The sequence below is a fragment of the Salvelinus fontinalis genome, chromosome 20, assembly GCF_029448725.1.
Source record: "Salvelinus fontinalis isolate EN_2023a chromosome 20, ASM2944872v1, whole genome shotgun sequence".
Classification (NCBI taxonomy): Eukaryota; Metazoa; Chordata; class Actinopteri; order Salmoniformes; family Salmonidae; genus Salvelinus; species Salvelinus fontinalis.
Genome location: NC_074684.1, coordinates 44428477 through 44448792, shown reverse-complemented (window position 1 = coordinate 44448792; position 20316 = coordinate 44428477). Strand labels below are relative to the sequence as shown.

General features: G+C 44.9%; 1 protein-coding gene across 1 annotated transcript in view; it reads left to right on the top strand.

Moving 5' to 3' along the window:
* Positions 1–20316, top strand: part of LOC129817862 (protein-tyrosine kinase 2-beta-like) — a 76800-nt gene that overhangs the window by 33327 nt on the left and 23157 nt on the right. The window contains exons 5-16 of the mRNA XM_055873457.1: positions 2923–3002; positions 3254–3316; positions 4234–4288; positions 4648–4788; positions 5727–5801; positions 10672–10773; positions 12822–12939; positions 13092–13131; positions 13496–13533; positions 13722–13763; positions 13963–14060; positions 14266–14347. Coding sequence (XP_055729432.1) covers positions 2923–3002; positions 3254–3316; positions 4234–4288; positions 4648–4788; positions 5727–5801; positions 10672–10773; positions 12822–12939; positions 13092–13131; positions 13496–13533; positions 13722–13763; positions 13963–14060; positions 14266–14347 — 934 coding nt within the window. The remainder of the gene's footprint in view (positions 1–2922; positions 3003–3253; positions 3317–4233; positions 4289–4647; positions 4789–5726; positions 5802–10671; positions 10774–12821; positions 12940–13091; positions 13132–13495; positions 13534–13721; positions 13764–13962; positions 14061–14265; positions 14348–20316) is intronic.

Genomic DNA, 20316 nt, shown 5'->3' with positions numbered 1-20316 from the left:
CTACTCTGATTATGTAGAGAACACATTACTACTCTGACTATGTAGAGAACACACTACTACTCTGACTATGTAGAGAACACACTACTACTCTGACTATGTAGAGAACACATTACTACTCTGACTATGTAGAGAACACACTACTACTCTGACTATATAGAGAACACATTACTACTCTGACTATGTAGAGAACACATTATTACTCTGATTATGTAGAGAACACATTACTACTCTGATTATGTAGAGAACACATTACTACTCTGACTATGTAGAGAACACATTACTACTCTGACTATGTAGAGAACACATTACTACTCTGACTATGTAGAGAACACATTACTACTCTGACTATGTAGAGAACACATTACTACTCTGACTATGTAGAGAACACATTACTACTCTGATTATGTAGAGAACACATTATTACTCTGATTATGTAGAGAACACATTACTACTCTGACTATGTAGAGAACACACTACTACTCTGACTATGTAGAGAACACATTACTACTCTGACTATGTAGAGAACACATTATTACTCTGATTGTGTAGAGAACACATTACTACTCTGATTATGTAGAGAACACATTACTACTCTGACTATGTAGAGAACACATTACTACTCTGACTATGTAGAGAACACATTATTACTCTGATTATGTAGAGAACACATTACTACTCTGATTATGTAGAGAACACATTATTACTCTGACTATGTAGAGAACACATTACTACTCTGATTATGTAGAGAACGTATTAATACTGTGACTATGTAGAGAACACATTAATATGCTATGTAGAGAACACATTACTACTCTGATTATGTAGAGAACACATTATTACTCTGACTATGTAGAGAACACATTACTACTCTGATTATGTAGAGAACGTATTAATACTGTGACTATGTAGAGAACACATTAATATGCTATGTAGAGAACACATTACTACTCTGATTATGTAGAGAACACATTACTACTCTGATTATGTAGAGAACACATTACTACTCTGACTATGTAGAGAACACATTACTACTCTGACTATGTAGAGAACACATGAATATGCTATGTAGAGAACACATTACTACTCTGACTAAGTAGAGAACACATGAATATGCTATGTAGAGAACACATTACTACTCTGACTATGTAGAGAACACATTACTACTCTGACTATGTAGAGAACACATGAATATGCTATGTAGAGAACACATTACTACTCTGACTATGTAGAGAACACATTACTACTCCGACTATGTAGAGAACACATTACTACTCTGACTATGTATAGAACACATGAATATGCTATGTAGAGAACACATCACTACTCTGACTATGTAGAGAACACATTCATACTCTGACTATGTAGAGAACACATTACTACTCTGACTATGTATAGAACACACTACTACTCTGACTATGTAGAGAACACATTACTACTCTGATTATGTAGAGAACACATTACTACTCTGATTATGTAGAGAACACATTACTACTCTGACTATGTAGAGAACACATTACTACTCTGACTATGTAGAGAACACATTACTACTCTGACTATGTAGAGAACACATTACTACTCTGACTATGTAGAGAACACATTACTACACATGAACTACATTACTACACATTTCAGCTGTTCTGCCTGCGGTTATGGAACCGCCACCTGTCCCAGACCTGTTGTTTTTCAACTCTTAATGATCAGCTATGAAAAGCCAACTGAAAATTATTCATGATTATTATTTGACCATGCTTGTCACTTATGAACATTTTTGAACATCTTGGCATAGTTCTGTTATAATCTCCACCCGGCACAGCCAGAAGAGGACTGGCCACCCCTCATAGCCTGGTTCCTCTCTAGGTTTCTTCCTAGGTTTTGGCCTTTCTAGGGAGTTTTTCCTAGCCACCGTGCTTCTACACCTGCATTCTAGCTGTTTGGGGTTTTAGGCTGGGTTTCTGTACAGCACTTCGAGATATTATCTGATGTACGAAGGGCTATATAAAATAAAATTGATTGATTGATTGATTACTACTCTGACTATGTAGAGAACACATTACTACTCTGACTATGTAGAGAACACATTACTACTCTGACTATGTAGAGAACACATTACTACTCTGACTATGTAGAGAACACATTACTACTCTGATTATGTAGAGAACACACTAATACACATGACTAATTTCCAGAACTTCATCGTCAGCGATTATTCACTGTTGTCTGTTGTCTTGGACTTGTGGTAATACTGTAGATGCATTGTTACGCAACCTGGTCTCAGAGCTTTTCTTATCATTCTGTAAGTAAATCCGAGACACTCCGTTTAATATTACATGTTACGTTTCGTATGGTGTGTATTCATTTGTGGCTGTCCATCACCCATTTCATATGATATGTTACAACTTACAATTTGTATTATATGTTAAGAATTTGCTAAATGTATGTGTTACGAATTCTAGCTAGCTGGCTAACATTAGCTAGGTTATGGTTTAAGGTTAAGTTTAAGCTTAGGAGTCAGGAACAACTAATTATCTAAAGTTGTTCCTGAAGTTGTTCCTGGTGGGACCTTTGGGTTGCTAGACGTTCACGTTATAAGCCTACCCATCCACCCCAACCAACCACCCTACTTTGGTTTTAGCCTTAAGTAACCATCTGTCTTTATGTATTAACAGCAAACATAACGTACCATACAAATTTGAGTGTCCCGGATTTACATGTACTATGTTACGTCTAGACTGTGAGACCAGGCTTAGTGACTTCATACAGATAACAGGTCATGTGTTCTGTCCATATTGTCTGTGTTAGGTGCGTGTTGATTACATGCAGTACCATGCCAGTAAAGTCAGAGAATGGAATTCAGCATAACTACCTCTAACCCATTAACAGTAAAATGTGGTCTCTCTCTGTGTCGTCTTGGGTCTGTGTTAGGTGCGTAGTGACTACATGCATTACCATGCCAGTAAAGTCAGTGATGGGATGGCCCTGCAGCTGGGCTGTCTGGAGATTAGGTGAGGTTGTGGGCTTTCCTTATGTATCCTCTCGTCACTGTGTAGACGTCATCAACGTCACAGTGGGTGTGTCCGTAGAGCTTGGTGGTCGTATTGTCATGTTGTTTTAAATCAATTCTAGTTTATTTGTCACATGACAGAATACAATGGGTGTAAACCATACAGTGAAATGCTTACATGCTTTTCTTCAGGGAAACATCACTGAGTCAGATTAAAACATAAAACACAGTGTATATCTGCTTGGTCCTCAGGAGGTTTTATAAAGACATGAATGATAAAGGTTTGGAGAAGAAGTCCAACTTTGAGTTGCTAGAGTAAGTACTTACATTTGACATGTTTGTTGCTACCAACCTTCATTTACCTTAACCTTCATTTACCTACCCTTGGTTGGTTTATTTACATACCCTTTTCTATCACATTGGTTTGATTGGTTGGTTTTTTACCTACCCTTTTCTATCACATTGGTTTGATTGGTTGGTTTATTTACCTACCCTTTTCTATCACATTGGTTTGATTGGTTGGTTTATTTACATACCCTTTTCTATCACATTGGTTTGATTGGTTGGTTTTTTACCTACCCTTTTCTATCACATTGGTTTGATTGGTTGGTTTATTTACCTACCCTTTTCTATCACATTGGTTTGATTGGTTGGTTTATTTACCTACCCTTTTCTATCACATTGGTTTGATTGGTTGGTTTTTTACCTACCCTTTTCTATCACTTTGGTTTGATTGGTTGGTTTATTTACCTACCCTTTTCTATCACATTGGTTTGATTGGTTGGTTTTTGTTACCTACCCTTTTCTATCACATTGGTTTGATTGGTTGGTTTTTGTTACCTACCCTTTTCTATCACATTGGTTTGATTGGTTGGTTTTTGTTACCTACCCTTTTCTATCACATTGGTTTGATTGGTTGGTTTACTTACCTACCCTTTTCTATCACATTGGTTTGATTGGTTGGTTTATTTACCTACCCTTTTCTATCACATTGGTTTGATTGGTTGGTTTATTTACCTACCCTTTTCTATCACATTGGTTTGATTGGTTGGTTTATTTACCTACCCTTTTCTATCACATTGGTTTGATTGGTTGGTTTATTTACCTACCCTTTTCTATCACATTGGTTTGATTGGTTGGTTTATTTACCTACCCTTTTCTATCACATTGGTTTGATTGGTTGTTTTATTCAAACTGGTCTCTCTGAATGTGATTAATTTTGACCAATGAAGGAAGGACGTGGGGCTGAACCTGTTCTTCCCACAGGAGCTCATTGACCGCATGAAGGTACATTTATACATTTTGATTTCCACATGATATTATTGGATTTTAATGAGCCTAACTGTAACTATTATGTCAGCAAAGAGAATTTCTGTTAATTTCTCATAATTTCTCATAATTCTCATAATATCTGATCATTTCTGTTAATTTCTGATAATTTCTGTTAATTTCTCATAATTTCTGTTAATTTCTCATTTCTCATATCTGATCATTTCTGTTAATTTCTGATAATTTCTGTTAATTTCTCAATAATTTCTGTTAATTTCTATGCTAGCAGCGTCGTTTACCCTGCTGATTACTATTTGACATCATAGTTAAAATAGGGTTATGAAAGTGTTGTCTTGTGTTGTGATGTTCTGTCCCAGTCTCGTCCCCTTCGGAAACTGATCACCCAGACGTTCCAGCAGTACGCTACTCTGAAGGAGGACGAGTGTATGGTTCGCTTCTTCAAAACGCTCACGGAATTCATCAACGTTGACGAGGAGGTCTACCCCTGCGAACTGGTGGTGCGTGTTGCTGTTGGCTTTACAAACAATACCATTAGGGAAGGTCCGCACTCAGGTGTTTGCAGTCGGTACACAGTAAATACCTGAGTGAGGTCCTGTCAGTACACAGTAAATACCTGAGGAAGGTCCTGTCAGGACACAGTAAATACCTGAGGGAGGTCCTGTCGGTACACAGTAAATACCTGAGGGAGGTCCTGTCAGTACACAGTAAATACCTGAGTGAGGTCCTGTCAGTACACTGTAAATACCTGAGGGAGGTCCTGTCAGTACACAGTAAATACCTGAGTGAGGTCCTGTCAGTACACAGTAAATACCTGAGGGAGGTCCTGTCAGTACACTGTAAATACCTGAGTGAGGTCCTGTCAGTACACAGTAAATACCTGAGGGAGGTCCTGTCAGTACACAGTAAATACCTGAGGGAGGTCCTGTCAGTACACTGTAAATACCTGAGTGAGGTCCTGTCAGTACACAGTAAATACCTGAGGGAGGTCCTGTCAGGACACAGTAAATACCTGAGTGAGGTCCTGTCAGGACACAGTAAATACCTGAGTGAGGTCCTGTCAGGACACAGTAAATACCTGAGGGAAGTCCTGTCAGTACACAGTAAATACCTGAGGGAGGTCCTGTCAGGACACAGTAAATACCTGAGGGAGGTCCTGTCAGGACACAGTAAATACCTGAGGGAGGTCCTGTCAGTACACTGTAAATACCTGAGGGAGGTCCTGTCAGGACACAGTAAATACCTATCATATAATTTTCCTGATCATAACTGATTACTTTTGGATCACTGCACCTCAAATGATGCAAGAATCTAAAATAAGACAAGAAGAAGCACCGGGTTTCCTTTTTCCACGGCTCACTTCACAGAAAATATTGTATGAGTCTGAAGTTTGTCAAGAAATGAAAGTTAAGTTAAAAACCCCACTGTTTGTCCACAGCAAGGTTGGAGTCTGTCAGTAGAGCTGGTGATAGGAGCCAGGGGCATTCGCCAACGCACCCATAAAGACTCAGCGGTAAGCATGCAGGGCATTCGCCAACGCACCCATACAGACTCAGCGGTAAGCATGCAGGGCATTCGCCAACGCACCCATAAAGACTCAGCGGTAAGCATGCAGGGCATTCGCCAACGCACCCATAAAGACTCAGCGGTAAGCATGCAGGGCATTCGCCAACGCACCCATACAGATTTAGCGGTAAGCATGGAGGGCATTCGCCAACGCACCCATACAGACTCAGCGGTAAGCATGCAGGGCATTCGCCAACGCACCCATAAAGACTCAGCGGTAAGCATGCAGGGCATTCGCCAACGCACCCATAAAGACTCAGCGGTAAGCATGGAGGGCATTCGCCAACGCACCCATACAGACTCAGCGGTAAGCATGCAGGGCATTCGCCAATGCACCCATAAAGACTCAGCGGTAAGCATGCAGGGCATTCGCCAACGCACCCATAAAGACTCAGCGGTAAGCATGCAGGGCATTCGCCAACGCACCCATAAAGACTCAGCGGTAAGCATGCAGGGCATTCGCCAACGCACCCATAAAGACTCAGCGGTAAGCATGCAGGGCATTCGCCAACGCACCCATAAAGACTCAGCGGTAAGCATGCAGGGCATTCGCCAACGCACCCATACAGACTCAGCGGTAAGCATGCAGGGCATTCGCCAACGCACCCATACAGACTCAGCGGTAAGCATGCAGGGCATTCGCCAACGCACCCATAAAGACTCAGCGGTAAGCATGCAGGGCATTCGCCAACGCACCCATACAGACTCAGCGGTAAGCATGCAGGGCATTCGCCAACGCACCCATACAGACTCAGCGGTAAGCATGCAGGGCATTCGCCAACGCACCCATACAGACTCAGCGGTAAGCATGCAGGGCATTCGCCAACGCACCCATAAAGACTCAGCGGTAAGCATGCAGGGCATTCGCCAACGCACCCATACAGACTCAGCGTTAAGCATGCAGGGCATTCGCCAACGCACCCATACAGACTCAGCGGTAAGCATGCAGGGCATTCGCCAACGCACCCATACAGACTCAGCGGTAAGCATGCAGGGCATTCGCCAACGCACCCATAAAGACTCAGCGTTAAGCATGCAGGGCATTCGCCAACGCACCCATACAGACTCAGCGGTAAGCATGCAGGGCATTCGCCAACGTACCCATACAGACTCAGCGGTAAGCATGCAGGGCATTCGCCAACGCACCCATACAGACTCAGCGGTAAGCATGCAGGGCATTCGCCAACGCACCCATAAAGACTCAGCGGTAAGCATGGAGGGCATTCGCCAACGCATCCATACAGACTCAGCGTTAAGCATGCAGGGCATTCGCCAACGCACCCATACAGACTCAGCGGTAAGCATGCAGGGCATTCGCCAACGCACCCATACAGACTCAGCGGTAAGCATGGAGGGCATTCGCCAACGCACCCATACAGACTCAGCGGTAAGCATGCAGGGCATTCGCCAACGCACCCATAAAGACTCAGCGGTAAGCAGGATGTTATATATGTTGCTATTTGTTCATTTTCATTGCATTGTCGTGAATGATTTCTGTCCGATATTCTCCTGTTCTTCATGTCCCATCCCCAGCTTGTGTGGGGTCCGGGGTGAAGTTTCCCCAAGTGATAGATTAACCATTAGTATGGAAAATACAAAACCAAACCAAGGTCAGCATCTACTGAGCATTGTGGGGGAAATGCACTTGCTATTATTGTGATATGCTGTTGTCTCACCTAGCTGAAGAGGAACGCACTGGATAAGAGCGTCTGCTAAATGACTTAAAAGGAAAATGTGACTTCACCCTGCCTTACACTCTTAGAAACAAAGCTGCTGTCTAGAACCTAAAACTGCCCTTCGGCTGTCCCTATAGGGGAACCCTTTGAAGAACCCTTGTGTAGAACTCGTTTGATTCCAGGTAGAGCCCTTTTTAGTTCCATGTAATACCCTTTCCACAGAGGGTTCTACATGGAACCCAAAAGAGTTCTACCTGGAACCAAAAAGGGTTCTCCTATGGGGACAGCCGAAGAACCATTTTGGAACCCTTTTTTATCTAAAAGTGTAGAGGTTGACACGGGAGTGAAAATCCTGTCCTGTCTTGTCAAATGTTTTCCCGTACTGTCCTGTCTTGTCAAATGTGTTCCCGTACTGTCCTGTTTCGGCAACAGCTCTATAACGACTGAACCTTCCTGTTCGGTCCCTGTGAAATGACTCCCGTCCCGTGCTCATTTTACACACAGAAAACACAAATGCAAAATATCGTCTCGCCATAGCGACTGCTCCCTTTGGCTACTGCTCGGCGCTCACCAGACAGTATCCTGCCCTGCACACAGTTGATAACAACCACATTGTCAGAGTTTGGCAATGAAAGCAGCACTTCCACTTACCCAGAGTCGGATGAACTCAATTCCTCTCTTGAAGGATTCATCATTCACTGACTGTTTGTTGTCATCTGAGGTAAAGTAGTGATTGCGCTGTGGCCATGACTATAACTGGAGCGAGGCGTGAGAGTGAGCTGAAGGAAGAGGAGGGGTGAAATTACATTTAACTAATATAATAATATTAAGTAAACTATATTAGGCCTACTCAGTTTTTAAATAAAATGTTCCACACATTACATATCCCCCTCCCCCCACGCACACCAAAAAAACTCAGTTACTGTCCATCCTGTCCTGTCCCAAAGTTGATCCCTAGAACCAGAATCCCACAGGACACCCAATAGTACACTGCTCAAAAAAATAAAGGGAACACTTAAACAACACAATGTAACTCCAAGTCAATCACACTTCTGTGAAATCAAACTGTCCACTTAGGAAGCAACACTGATTGACAATAAATTTCACATGCTGTTGTGCAAATGGAATAGACAAAAGGTGGAAATTATAGGCAATTAGCAAGACACCCCCCAAAACAGGAGTGATTCTGCAGGTGGGGACCACAGACCACTTCTCAGTTCCTATGCTTCCTGGCTGATGTTTTGGTCACTTTTGAATGCTGGCGGTGCTTTCACTCTAGTGGTAGCATGAGACGGAGTCTACAACCCACACAAGTGGCTCAGGTAGTGCAGTTCATCCAGGATGGCACATCAATGCGAACTGTGGCAAAAAGGTTTGCTGTGTCTGTCAGCGTAGTGTCCAGAGCATGCAGGCGCTACCAGGAGACAGGCCAGTATATCAGGAGACGTGGAGGAGGCCGTAGGAGGGCAACGACCCAGCAGCAGGACCGCTACCTCCGCCTTTGTGCAAGGAGGTGCACTGCCAGCGCCCTGCAAAATGACCTCCAGCAGGCCACAAATGTGCATGTGTCAGCATATGGTCTCACAAGGGGTCTGAGGTTCTCATCTCGGTACCTAATGGCAGTCAGGCTACCTAAGGCGAGCACATGGAGGGCTGTGCGGCCCCACAAAGAAATGCCACCCCACACCATGACTGACCCATCGCCAAACCGGTCATGCTGGAGGATGTTGCAGGCTGCAGAACGTTCTCCACGGCGTCTCCAGACTCTGTCACGTCTGTCACATGTGCTCATGTGCTCAGTGTGAACCTGCTTTCATCTGTGAAGAGCACAGGTCGCCAGTGGCGAATTTGCCAATCTTGGTGTTCTCTGGCAAATGCCAAACGTCCTGCACGGTGTTGGGCTGTAAGCACAACCCCCACCTGTGGACGTCGGGCCCTCATTCCACCCTCATGGAGTCTGTTTCTGACCGTTTGAGCAGACACATACACATTTGTGGCCTGCTGGAGGTCATTTTGCAGGGTGCTGGCAGTGCACCTCCTTGCACAAAGGCGGAGGTAGCGGTCCTGCTGCTGGGTTGTTGCCCTCCTACGGCCTCCTCCACGTCTCCTGATGTACTGGCCTGTCTCCTGGTAGCGCCTGCATGCTCTGGACACTACGCTGACAGACACAGCAAACCTTTTTGCCACAGTTCGCATTGATGTGCCATCCTGGATGAGCTGCACTACCTGAGCCACTTGTGTGGGTTGTAGACTCCGTCTCATGCTACCACTAGAGTGAGAGCACCGCCAGCATTCAAAAGTGACCAAAACATCAGCCAGGAAGCATAGGAACTGAGAAGTGGTCTGTGGTCACCACCTGCAGAATCAGTCCTGTTTTGGGGGGTGTCTTGCTAATTGCCTATAATTTCCACCTTTTGTCTATTCCATTTGCACAACAGCATGTGAAATTTATTGTCAATCAGTGTTGCTTCCTAAGTGGACAGTTTGATTTCACAGAAGTGTGATTGACTTGGAGTTACATTGTGTTGTTTAAGTGTTCCCTTTATTTTTTTGAGCAGTGTATTTTTATTTATTTATTTCATCACCCTTTTTCTCCCCATTTTCAAAATTGTCTCACCGCTGCAATTCCTCAATGGTCTCTGGAGGCAAAGGTTGAGTCGTGCGTCCTCCGAAACATGACCCGCCAAACCACACTTCTTTAACACCCGCCCGCTTAACCTGGAAGCCAGGGTCTGTAGTGACGCCTCTAGCACTGCGATGCAGTGCCTTAGACTGCTGCGCCACTTGGAAGTCTTGTTCCCTGGAGTCTTGTTCCCTGGAGTCCTGTTCCCTGGAGTCTTGTTCCCTGGAGTCTTGTTCCCTGGAGTCCTGTTCCCTGGAGTCTTGTTCCCTGGAGTCTTGTTCCCTGGAGTCTTGTTCCCTGGAGTCTTGTTCCCTGGAGTCTTGTTCCCTGGAGTCTTGTTCCCGGGAGTCTTGTTCCCTGGAGTCTTGTTCCCTGGAGTCTTGTTCCCTGGAGTCTTGTTCCCTGGAGTCTTGTTCCCTGGAGTCTTGTTCCCTGGAGTCTTGTTCCCGTGTCAACCTTTACCCTACACCTGTGGCTGTTAAGTGTATCAGCTAATTGTTTCTCTCTTATCCCCCCAGCCTGTGTGTCTAGCGGATTTCAAACAGATCAAGAGCATCAAGTGTTCATCTCAGAGTGACGGCAAAGCCCTCCTCAACCTGGACATAGACGGAGCCAGACAGGTACACATTAAAATAGATGGAAAATGTGTATTAGTACTGCTCAATCAGAACATGGACCGAGTCAGACAGGTAAAACAAGGTAGTGAGGCCTGGGCCAACCTTCACAAAGAGACTCGGAGTAGGACTGCTGATCTAGGATCAGTGTTGCCTTTTAGATCGTAATGAATAAGGTTATATGGACAGTGGGGACCTGATTTTAGATCACAATGAAAAAGGTCATATGGACAGTGGGGACCTGATTTTAGATCACAATGAAAAAGGTTATATGGACAGTGGGGACCTGATTTTAGATCACAATGAAAAAGGTTATATGGACAGTGGGGACCTGATTTTAGATCACAATGAAAACGGTTATATGGACAGTGGGGACCTGATTTTAGATCACAATGAAAAAGGTTATATGGACAGTGGGGACCTGATTTTAGATCACAATGAAAACGGTTATATGGACAGTGGGGACCTGATTTTAGATCACAATGAAAACGGTTATATGGATAGGGGGAACGTGATCATAGATAATAATGAATACGGTTATATGGACAGTGGAACCTGATCATAGATAATAATGAATACGGTTATATGGACAGTGGAACCTGATCATAGATCAGCACAACTACTCTGAGGCATAATGAATACAGGCTCTGAATTCTGACTAGAGACATAATGAATACAGGCTCTGAATTCTAACTAGAGACATAATGAATACAGGCTCTGAATTCTAACTAGAGACATAATGAATACAGGCTCTGAATTCTAACTAGAGACATAATGAATACAGGCTCTGAATTCTGACTAGAGACATAATGAATACAGGCTCTGAATTCTGACTAGAGACATAATGAATACAGGCTCTGAATTCTAACTAGAGACATAATGAATACAGGCTCTGAATTCTGACTAGAGACATAATGAATACAGGCTCTGAATTCTAACTAGAGACATAATGAATACAGGCTCTGAATTCTAACTAGAGACATAATGAATACAGGCTCTGAATTCTAACTAGAGACATAATGAATACAGGCTCTGAATTCTGACTAGAGACATAATGAATACAGGCTCTGAATTCTAACTAGAGACATAATGAATACAGGCTCTGAATTCTGACTAGAGACATAATGAATACAGGCTCTGAATTCTAACTAGAGACATAATGAATACAGGCTCTGAATTCTAACTAGAGACATAATGAATACAGGTTCTGAATTCTAACTAGAGACATAATGAATACAGGCTCTGAATTCTGACTAGAGACATAATGAATACAGGCTCTGAATTCTAACTAGAGACATAATGAATACAGGCTCTGAATTCTAACTAGAGACATAATGAATACAGGTTCTGAATTCTAACTAGAGACATAATGAATACAGGCTCTGAATTCTGACTAGAGACATAATGAATACAGGCTCTGAATTCTAACTGGAGACATAATGAATACAGGTTCTGAATTCTAACTAGAGACATAATGAATACAGGCTCTGAATTCTAACTAGAGACATAATGAATACAGGCTCTGAATTCTAACTAGAGACATAATGAATACAGGCTCTGAATTCTAACTAGAGACATAATGAATACAGGCTCTGAATTCTAACTAGAGACATAATGAATACAGGCTCTGAATTCTAACTAGAGACATAATGAATACAGGCTCTGAATTCTAACTAGAGACATAATGAATACAGGCTCTGAATTCTAACTAGAGACATCATGAATACAGGCTCTGAATTCTAACTAGAGACATAATGAATACAGGCTCTGAATTCTAACTAGAGACATAATGAATACAGGCTCTGAATTCTAACTAGAGACATAATGAATACAGGCTCTGAATTCTATCTAGAGAGCTGTGTCCGTAAGTCTTTTTTTTTACATAACATTTTGATTGATGTGATCGTTGAGTTAAAAGCCTGCATCTTAAGTAAATAAAATCCTCTATCAGTCTATGACCCTTATGACATTCTAATGTTTGTATAGTGTTTGTAATGTGATTTGTAATTGTATTTATGGTCATTAACGTGAAAGGTTTGTATCTTCTTCGTCAGCCTCTGTCTATCAACGTGACTAAGTTTGCGATGGCAGAAAACATGGTCGACCTTATTGACGGTTACTGTCGCTCTGAGCACGGCACTGACGAGTCGTTCATCGCTAGACCAAATAAAGGTAAGGGGGATCAGGAAGTCCGCCCTGTGAATTTTATGGTAGGAGAAACACTGCGGGGGATACACTGAAAGAGTGCATCACAATGGTTTCATTTGATTTTGCCATGTCCCGTAAGTCTATTGAACCAATGTGTCTTCTTATGTGACCCATAGATGCCAATTTAAGAAGTTCCTTACCAGACCTTCCCACGAAGTGAGTGGATTCACTTTCTCTTGAACCAAGGCTTCATATTTTTGCCTTTTGTGTCATTTCCATAACAAATCATTATACTGAAACCAAACTGGAATACTTAGTACTTGTTGAAACGTGGGATGTACTGGACATGAGGCTGTCAGATAGATGTATCAAAGAGACAGCTAGTATTACTGTAACAGTGTGCCTGGTGTATTGAGGAGCTACCTCAAACCCAGGGTTGATGATCCTCTCCTCTCCTCCTCTGGCTGTCTCTCCTCTCCTCTCCTCTCCTCTCCTCTCCTCTCCTCTCCTCTCCTCTCCTCTCCTCTCCTCTCCTCTCCTCTCCTCTCCTCCTCTGGCTGTCTCTCCTCCCACTCTGTAGTCAAACGGAGAACACGGGCTCTTTCAGATATAGCATGGGTGAGTTTTCATCTACCACGACGGCCTTCGTCTTTGTTTGACAAATAGTATGAATCATTTGTCATTACAGTGACTGTTTTGAACAGTTTGAAACTAGTACTGTAAGGGCAGGGCTACGCTGTATGTCTCAAGTTGACCCGTCTGTTTTTAACACAAACTGACATCATCAAATCCTGTCCATCATTCAGAATCTGACATCTACGCTGAGATTGACGAACGACCAAAGTCTGGTAAGTAGAGACGTACTCTTTATCAGGATGGAAGACATCTATACTCTAGGTTCTATATTCAATATTCTATGTTCTGTGTTCTGTGTTCCATATTCTATGTTCTATTTTCTATGTTTTGTACTCTATGTTCTATATTATATGTTCTATAGTCTAAGTTCCATGGCAGCTACTCATTGTGTTGTTGTATACTTGGTTCCAGTGGTGAAGTATGGAATTGACAGACATGACATTGTTCTGGGACGGATCCTTGGCGAGGGGTTTTTCGGGGAGGTCTATGAAGGAATGTACAAAAAATCGGCAAGTATATCTCCCGACACCGTACTCACACAGTCAGTTACTATAACACCCCAAATGTTCCTAACTGGGCAAAATATATATCTCATTATTGTGTGTGTGTGTGTGTGTGTGTGTGTGTGTGTGTGTGTGTGTGTGTGTGTGTGTGTGTGTGTGTGTGTGTGTGTGTGTGTGTGTGTGTGTGTGTGTGTGACTGTTTCTGAACCAGAATGGGGAGAGGCTAAGCGTGGCGGTGAAGACGTGTAAAGACTGTTCACCTGATGTCATGGAGAAGTTCATGAGTGAAGCAGGTACACATCAAATACTGATCACACACTTCTTCTTCAATTCTCCAATTCACTGGTCTTGTGGTTAGAATGGTTACACTGAGATTGAAAGGTTGAGAGTTCAAACCTCGGTCAAGTCATACACTCGTAGAAAAAAAGTGTTCCAAAAGGTTTCTTTGACCGTCCCCCATATGAGAACACTTTTAGGTTCCAGGTAGAACTCTTTTGGGTTCCGTGTAGAACTCTCTGGGGAAAGGGTCCTACATGGAACCCAATATGGTTCTACCTGGAACCAAAAGGGTTCTTCAAAGGGTTCTCTGATAGGGACAGCCAAAGAAACCTTTTAGGTTCTAGATAGCACCTTTTTTTCTAAGAGTGTACCAAAGACTAAAAATGGGACCCGCTTAGTTTCTGTTTGGCACTCAGCATTAAGGAGATAGATTGGGGGTAAGGCCCTGCATCCTGTCCAGGGGGAGTACTGGTACATCAAGCTGCCTCATGCTACATAAACAGGAGAGAGGCTTCTGCTCCTATGAACAAGTCTGTTGTGGATCGATTAAACTCGGCCCTTGTCTGTTCTTTCTCCTAGATTATGTAAACATTAAAAACCAAGCACTGAGGATCACTTACTGTATTTATTCATTGAGGAATTCAATGAGGAATTCTACAGTGAGTGCCTGGAAACTCAAGAATTTTGAATCAATATATATTTTTTAAATGTACACTTCATGATCACTTTCATGAATAAGCATCAACAAACGTAAAAAAATACATCAGATATAACACATTTTATTAAAGGTCCAATGCAGTCATTTTTATCTCAATATCAAATTATTTCTGGGTAACAATTAAGTACTTTACTTTAGATTGTTTTCAACTAAAATGGTCAAAAATAAACCAAAATAGCTTCTTAGCAAAGAGCAATTTCTCCAGTAAGAATTTTACTAGGACTGTCTGGGAGTGGGGAGGGGAAAACGTAAAACTAGCTGTTATTGGCAGAGAAGTTTGGAACTCTTTTTCTTATTAGTCTATTAACTAATTTCAAATCAAACTTTATTTGTCACATGCACCTAATACAACACGTGTAGACTTTACCGTGAAATGCTTACATACAATGCCCTTAACCAACAGTGCAGTTCAAGAAGAGTTAAGAAAATATTTACAAAGTAGACTAAAATAAAAAGTAATAACAAGTAACACAATAAGAATAACAATAACGACTGCCTTGGTATGTTTGGACTATGATAGTTCGTTGGTGATGTAGTAGTTTAGTGATATTGATATGATAGTTCGTTGGTGATGTGGACACCAAGGAACTTGAAACTCTCGACCCGCACCACTACAACCCTGTCGATGTTAATGAGGGCCTGATCGACCCACCTTTTCCTGTAGTCCACCATCAGCTCCTTCGTCTTGCTCACATTGAGGGAGAGGTTGTTGTCCTGGCACCACACTGCCAGTTCTCTGACCTCCTCCCTATAGGCCGTGTCATTGTGGTCGGTGATCAGGAACTACCTGTAACAGTCCTGACCTGTTTTATGTTGTTTTTATGTGTTTATGGTCAGGGCGTTAGTTTTGGGTGGGCAGTCTATGTTATTTGTTTCTATGTTGGTTTTGGTTTGCCTGGTATGGCTCTTGATTAGAGGCAGGTGGTTTGCGTTTTCCTCTAATCAAGAGTCATATTTAGGTAGGGCATTCTCACTGTTTGTTTGTGGGTGATTGTCTCCTGTGATGTCTTTCGTCGTTGTCGATGTGTTTTCACTTACGGGACTGTTTGGCTGTTCGTGTGTTTCGATGTAACGTTCCTGTCCGTGAGTTTACGTTTGTGATGTGAGTTTATGTTCAGGTTCCGTTCTACGTCGTTTTGTTATTTTGTAAGTTTGTTCAAGTGTTTGTTTCGTGTTGCCATCATCATCAGTTTTTTCCTGTTATATAATAAAGATGGCATATTTCCTTGAACCCGCATTTTGGTCAGAAGATCCTTCTCTCCTCACCTCATCTGAGGATGAGGAAAGCGACAGCCTTAACAGAATCACCCACCAACAAACAGAGACCAAGCGGTATAGGAATGCTCGACGGAGCAACAAGAACTTCTGGACTTGGGAGGAGATCTTGGACGGTAGAGGACCTTGGGCTCAACCAGGGGAATATCGCCGTCCAAAGGAGGAATTGGAAGCAGCGAAGGCTGAGCGGCGCTGGTATGAGGAGGCAGCGCGACGACGCGGTTGGGAGCCCGTGAGTCAGACCAAAAAATTTCTTGGGGGGGGGCACACGAGGAGTGTGGCAAAGCCGGGTAAGATACCCGAGCAAACTCCCCGTGCTTACCGTGGAGGTAGAAGGCGTCGTACTGGTAAGAGACCGTGTTATGCGGTAGAGCGCACGGTGTCCCCAGTACGTGTGCTTAGCCCAGTGCGGGCTATTCCACCTTGCCGCACTGGGAGGGCTAGGTTGGGCATCGAGCCGAGTGCCATGAAGCCGGCCCAACGTATCTGGTCTCCAGTACGTCTCCTCGGGCCGGTGTACATGGCACCAGCCTTACAGGTGGTGTCCCCGGTTCGCCTGCATAGCCCAGTGCGGGCTACTCCACCTCGCCGCACTGGCAGGGCTACGGGGTCCATTCAACCTGGTAGGGTTGGGGAGGCTCGGTGCTCAAGAGCACGAGTCCTCCTTCACGGTCCGGTAGACCCGGTGCCACCTCCATGTACCAGTCCTCCGGTGGCAGCCCCCCGTACCAGGCTGTCTCTCCGGGTTCTCTCTCCTGCTGTTTCCTCCTCTCCAGCGCAGCCAGTGCCTAGACCACGCACCAGGCTGTCTCTCCTTCTCCTTCCTACAGAGCCATCCGTCTCCCCAGCACCATCTGAGCCATCCGTCTCCCCAGCGCCGTCTGAGCCATCCGTCTGCCAGGAGCCTGCAAAGCCGCCCGTCTGTCATGAGCCTGCAAAGCCGCCCGTCTGCCATGAGCCTGCAAAGCCGCCCGTCTGCCATGAGCCTACAGAGCCGTCCGCCAGACAGGAGCCGCTAGAGCCGCCCGCCAGACAGGAGCCGCTAGAGCCGCCCGCCAGACAGGATCTGCCAGAGCCGCCAACCAGACAGGAACTGCCAGAGCCGCCAACCAGACAGGATCTGCCAGAGCCGCCAACCAGACAGGATCTGCCAGAGCCGCCAACCAGACAGGATCTGCCAGAGCCGCCAACCAGACAGGATCTGCCAGAGCCGCCAACCAGACAGGATCTGCCAGAGCCGTCCTGCCATGACCAGCCAGAGCCGTCCAGCCAGGACCTGCCAGAGCCGTCCAGCCAGGACCTGCCAGAGCCGTCCTGCTATGACCTGCCAGAGCCGTCCAGCCAGGACCTGCCAGAGCCGTCCAGCCAGGACCTGCCAGAGCCGTCCAGCCAGGACCTGCCAGAGCCGTCCAGCCAGGACCTGCCAGAGCCGTCCAGCCAGGACCTGCCAGAGCCGTCCAGCCAGGACCTGCCAGAGTCCCTCAGCCAGGACCTGCCAGAGTCCTTCAGCCGGGATCTGCCCCTTGTCCCGGTGCTGCCCCTTGTCCCGGTGCTGCCCCTTGTCCCGGTGCTGCCCCTTGTCCCGGTGCTGCCCCTTGTCCCGGTGCTGCCCCTTGTCCCGGTGCTGCCCCTTGTCCCGGTGCTGCCCCTTATTCCGGTGCTGGTCCTTATCCTGGTGCTGCCCCTTGTTCCGGTGCTGCCCCTTGTCCCGGTGCTACCCCTTGTCCCGGTGCTGCCCCTTGTCCCGGTGCTGGCCGTTGATTTAGGGGAAGGTAGTGTTAGGGTGGTCATTAGAAGGGGTAGACAGAAGAGGGGAGTGACTATGGTGGTGTGGGGACAGCGTCCTGAGCCGGAACCACCACCGTGGTCAACTGCCCACCCGGACCCTCCCCTGGACTTTGTGCTGGTGCGCCCGGCGTTCGCACCTTGAGGGGGGGGTACTGTAACAGTCCTGACCTGTTTTATGTTGTTTTTATGTGTTTATGGTCAGGGCGTTAGTTTTGGGTGGGCAGTCTATGTTATTTGTTTCTATGTTGGTTTTGGTTTGCCTGGTATGGCTCTTGATTAGAGGCAGGTGGTTTGCGTTTTCCTCTAATCAAGAGTCATATTTAGGTAGGGCATTCTCACTGTTTGTTTGTGGGTGATTGTCTCCTGTGATGTCTTTCGTCGTTGTCGATGTGTTTTCACTTACGGGACTGTTTGGCTGTTCGTGTGTTTCGATGTAACGTTCCTGTCCGTGAGTTTACGTTTGTGATGTGAGTTTATGTTCAGGTTCCGTTCTACGTCGTTTTGTTATTTTGTAAGTTTGTTCAAGTGTTTGTTTCGTGTTGCCATCATCATCAGTTTTTTCCTGTTATATAATAAAGATGGCATATTTCCTTGAACCCGCATTTTGGTCAGAAGATCCTTCTCTCCTCACCTCATCTGAGGATGAGGAAAGCGACAGCCTTAACACTACCACTGTTGTGTTGTCAGCAAACGTAATGATGGTGTTGGAGTTGTGTTTGGCCATGCAGTAGTGGGTGAACAGGGAGTATAGGAGGGGACTAAGTACACACCCCTGAGGGGCCCCAGTGGTAAGGATCAGCATGGCAGACGTGTTATTGCCTACTCTTACCACATGGGGGCGGCACGTCATGAAGTCCAGGATCCACTTGCAGAGGGAGTTTTTTAGTCCCAGGGTCCTTAGCTTAGTGATGAGCTTTGTGGGCACTATGGTGTTGAATGCTGAACTGTAGTCAATGAACAGCATTCTCACATAGGTGTTCCTTCTGTCCAGGTGAGATTGATATTGCGTAATTTGTGAATCTGTTGGGGCGGTATGTGAATTGGAGTGTGTCCAGGAGGATGCTGTTGATGTGAGCCATGACCAGCCTTGCAAAGCACTTCATGGCTACCGACGTGGGGGGTAATCGTTTAGGCAGGTTACCTTCACTTCCTTGGGAACAGGGACTATGGTGGTTTGCTTAAAACATGTAGGTATTACAGACTCGGTCAGGGAGAGGTTGAAAATGTCTGTGAAGACACTTGACAGTTGGTTCGCGCATGCTTTGAGTACACGCCCTGGTAAACGGTCTGGCCCAGCGGCTTTGTGAATCTTGACTTGCTTTAAGATTTTGTTCACATCGGCTACTGAGAGTGTTATCACACAGTCATCCAAAACAGCTGGTGCTCTCGTGCATGCTTCAGTGTTGCTTGTCTTGAAGCGAGCATAAAATGCATTTAGCTCGTCTGGTAGGCTCGCGTCACTGTGCAGCTCACGTTTGGGTTTCCCTTTGTAGTCCGTAATAGTTTTCAAGCCCTGCCACATCCGACAAGCGTCAGAGCCGGTGTAGTAGGATTCAATCTTAATTCTGTATTGACACTTTGCTTGTTTGATAGTTCGTCTGAGGGCATAGCAGGATTCCTTATAAGCATCTGGATTAGTGTCCCGCTCATTGAAAGCGGCAGCTCTAGCCTTTAGCTCGATGTGGATGTTGCCTGTAATCCATGGCTTCTGGTTGGGATATGTACGTACAGTCACTGTGGGGACGACGTCATCGATGCACTTATTGATGAAGCCGATGACTGAGGTGGTGTACTACTCAATGCCAGTGGATGAATCTTTGAACATATTCCAGTCTGTGCAAAACAGAACAGTCCTGTAGTGTAGCATCCGCGTCATCTGACCACTTCCGTATTGAGCGAATCACTGGCCAGATCTGCCAAATGGAGGGCGAGGGAGGTCTTTGTATGCATCTTTGTGTGTGGAGTAAAGGTGGTCAAGCTTTTTTTTTTCCTGGTTGCACATGTGACATGCTGGTAAAAATTTGGTAAAACTGATTTAAGTTTGCCTGCATTTAAGTCTCCGGCCACTAGGAGCGCTGCTTCTGGGTGAACATTTTCTTCTTTGCTTATGGCCTTATAGAGTTGGTTGAGTGCGGTCTTAGTGCCAGCTTCAATCTGTGGTGGTAAATAGACGGCTACAAATAACACAGATGAGAACTTTCT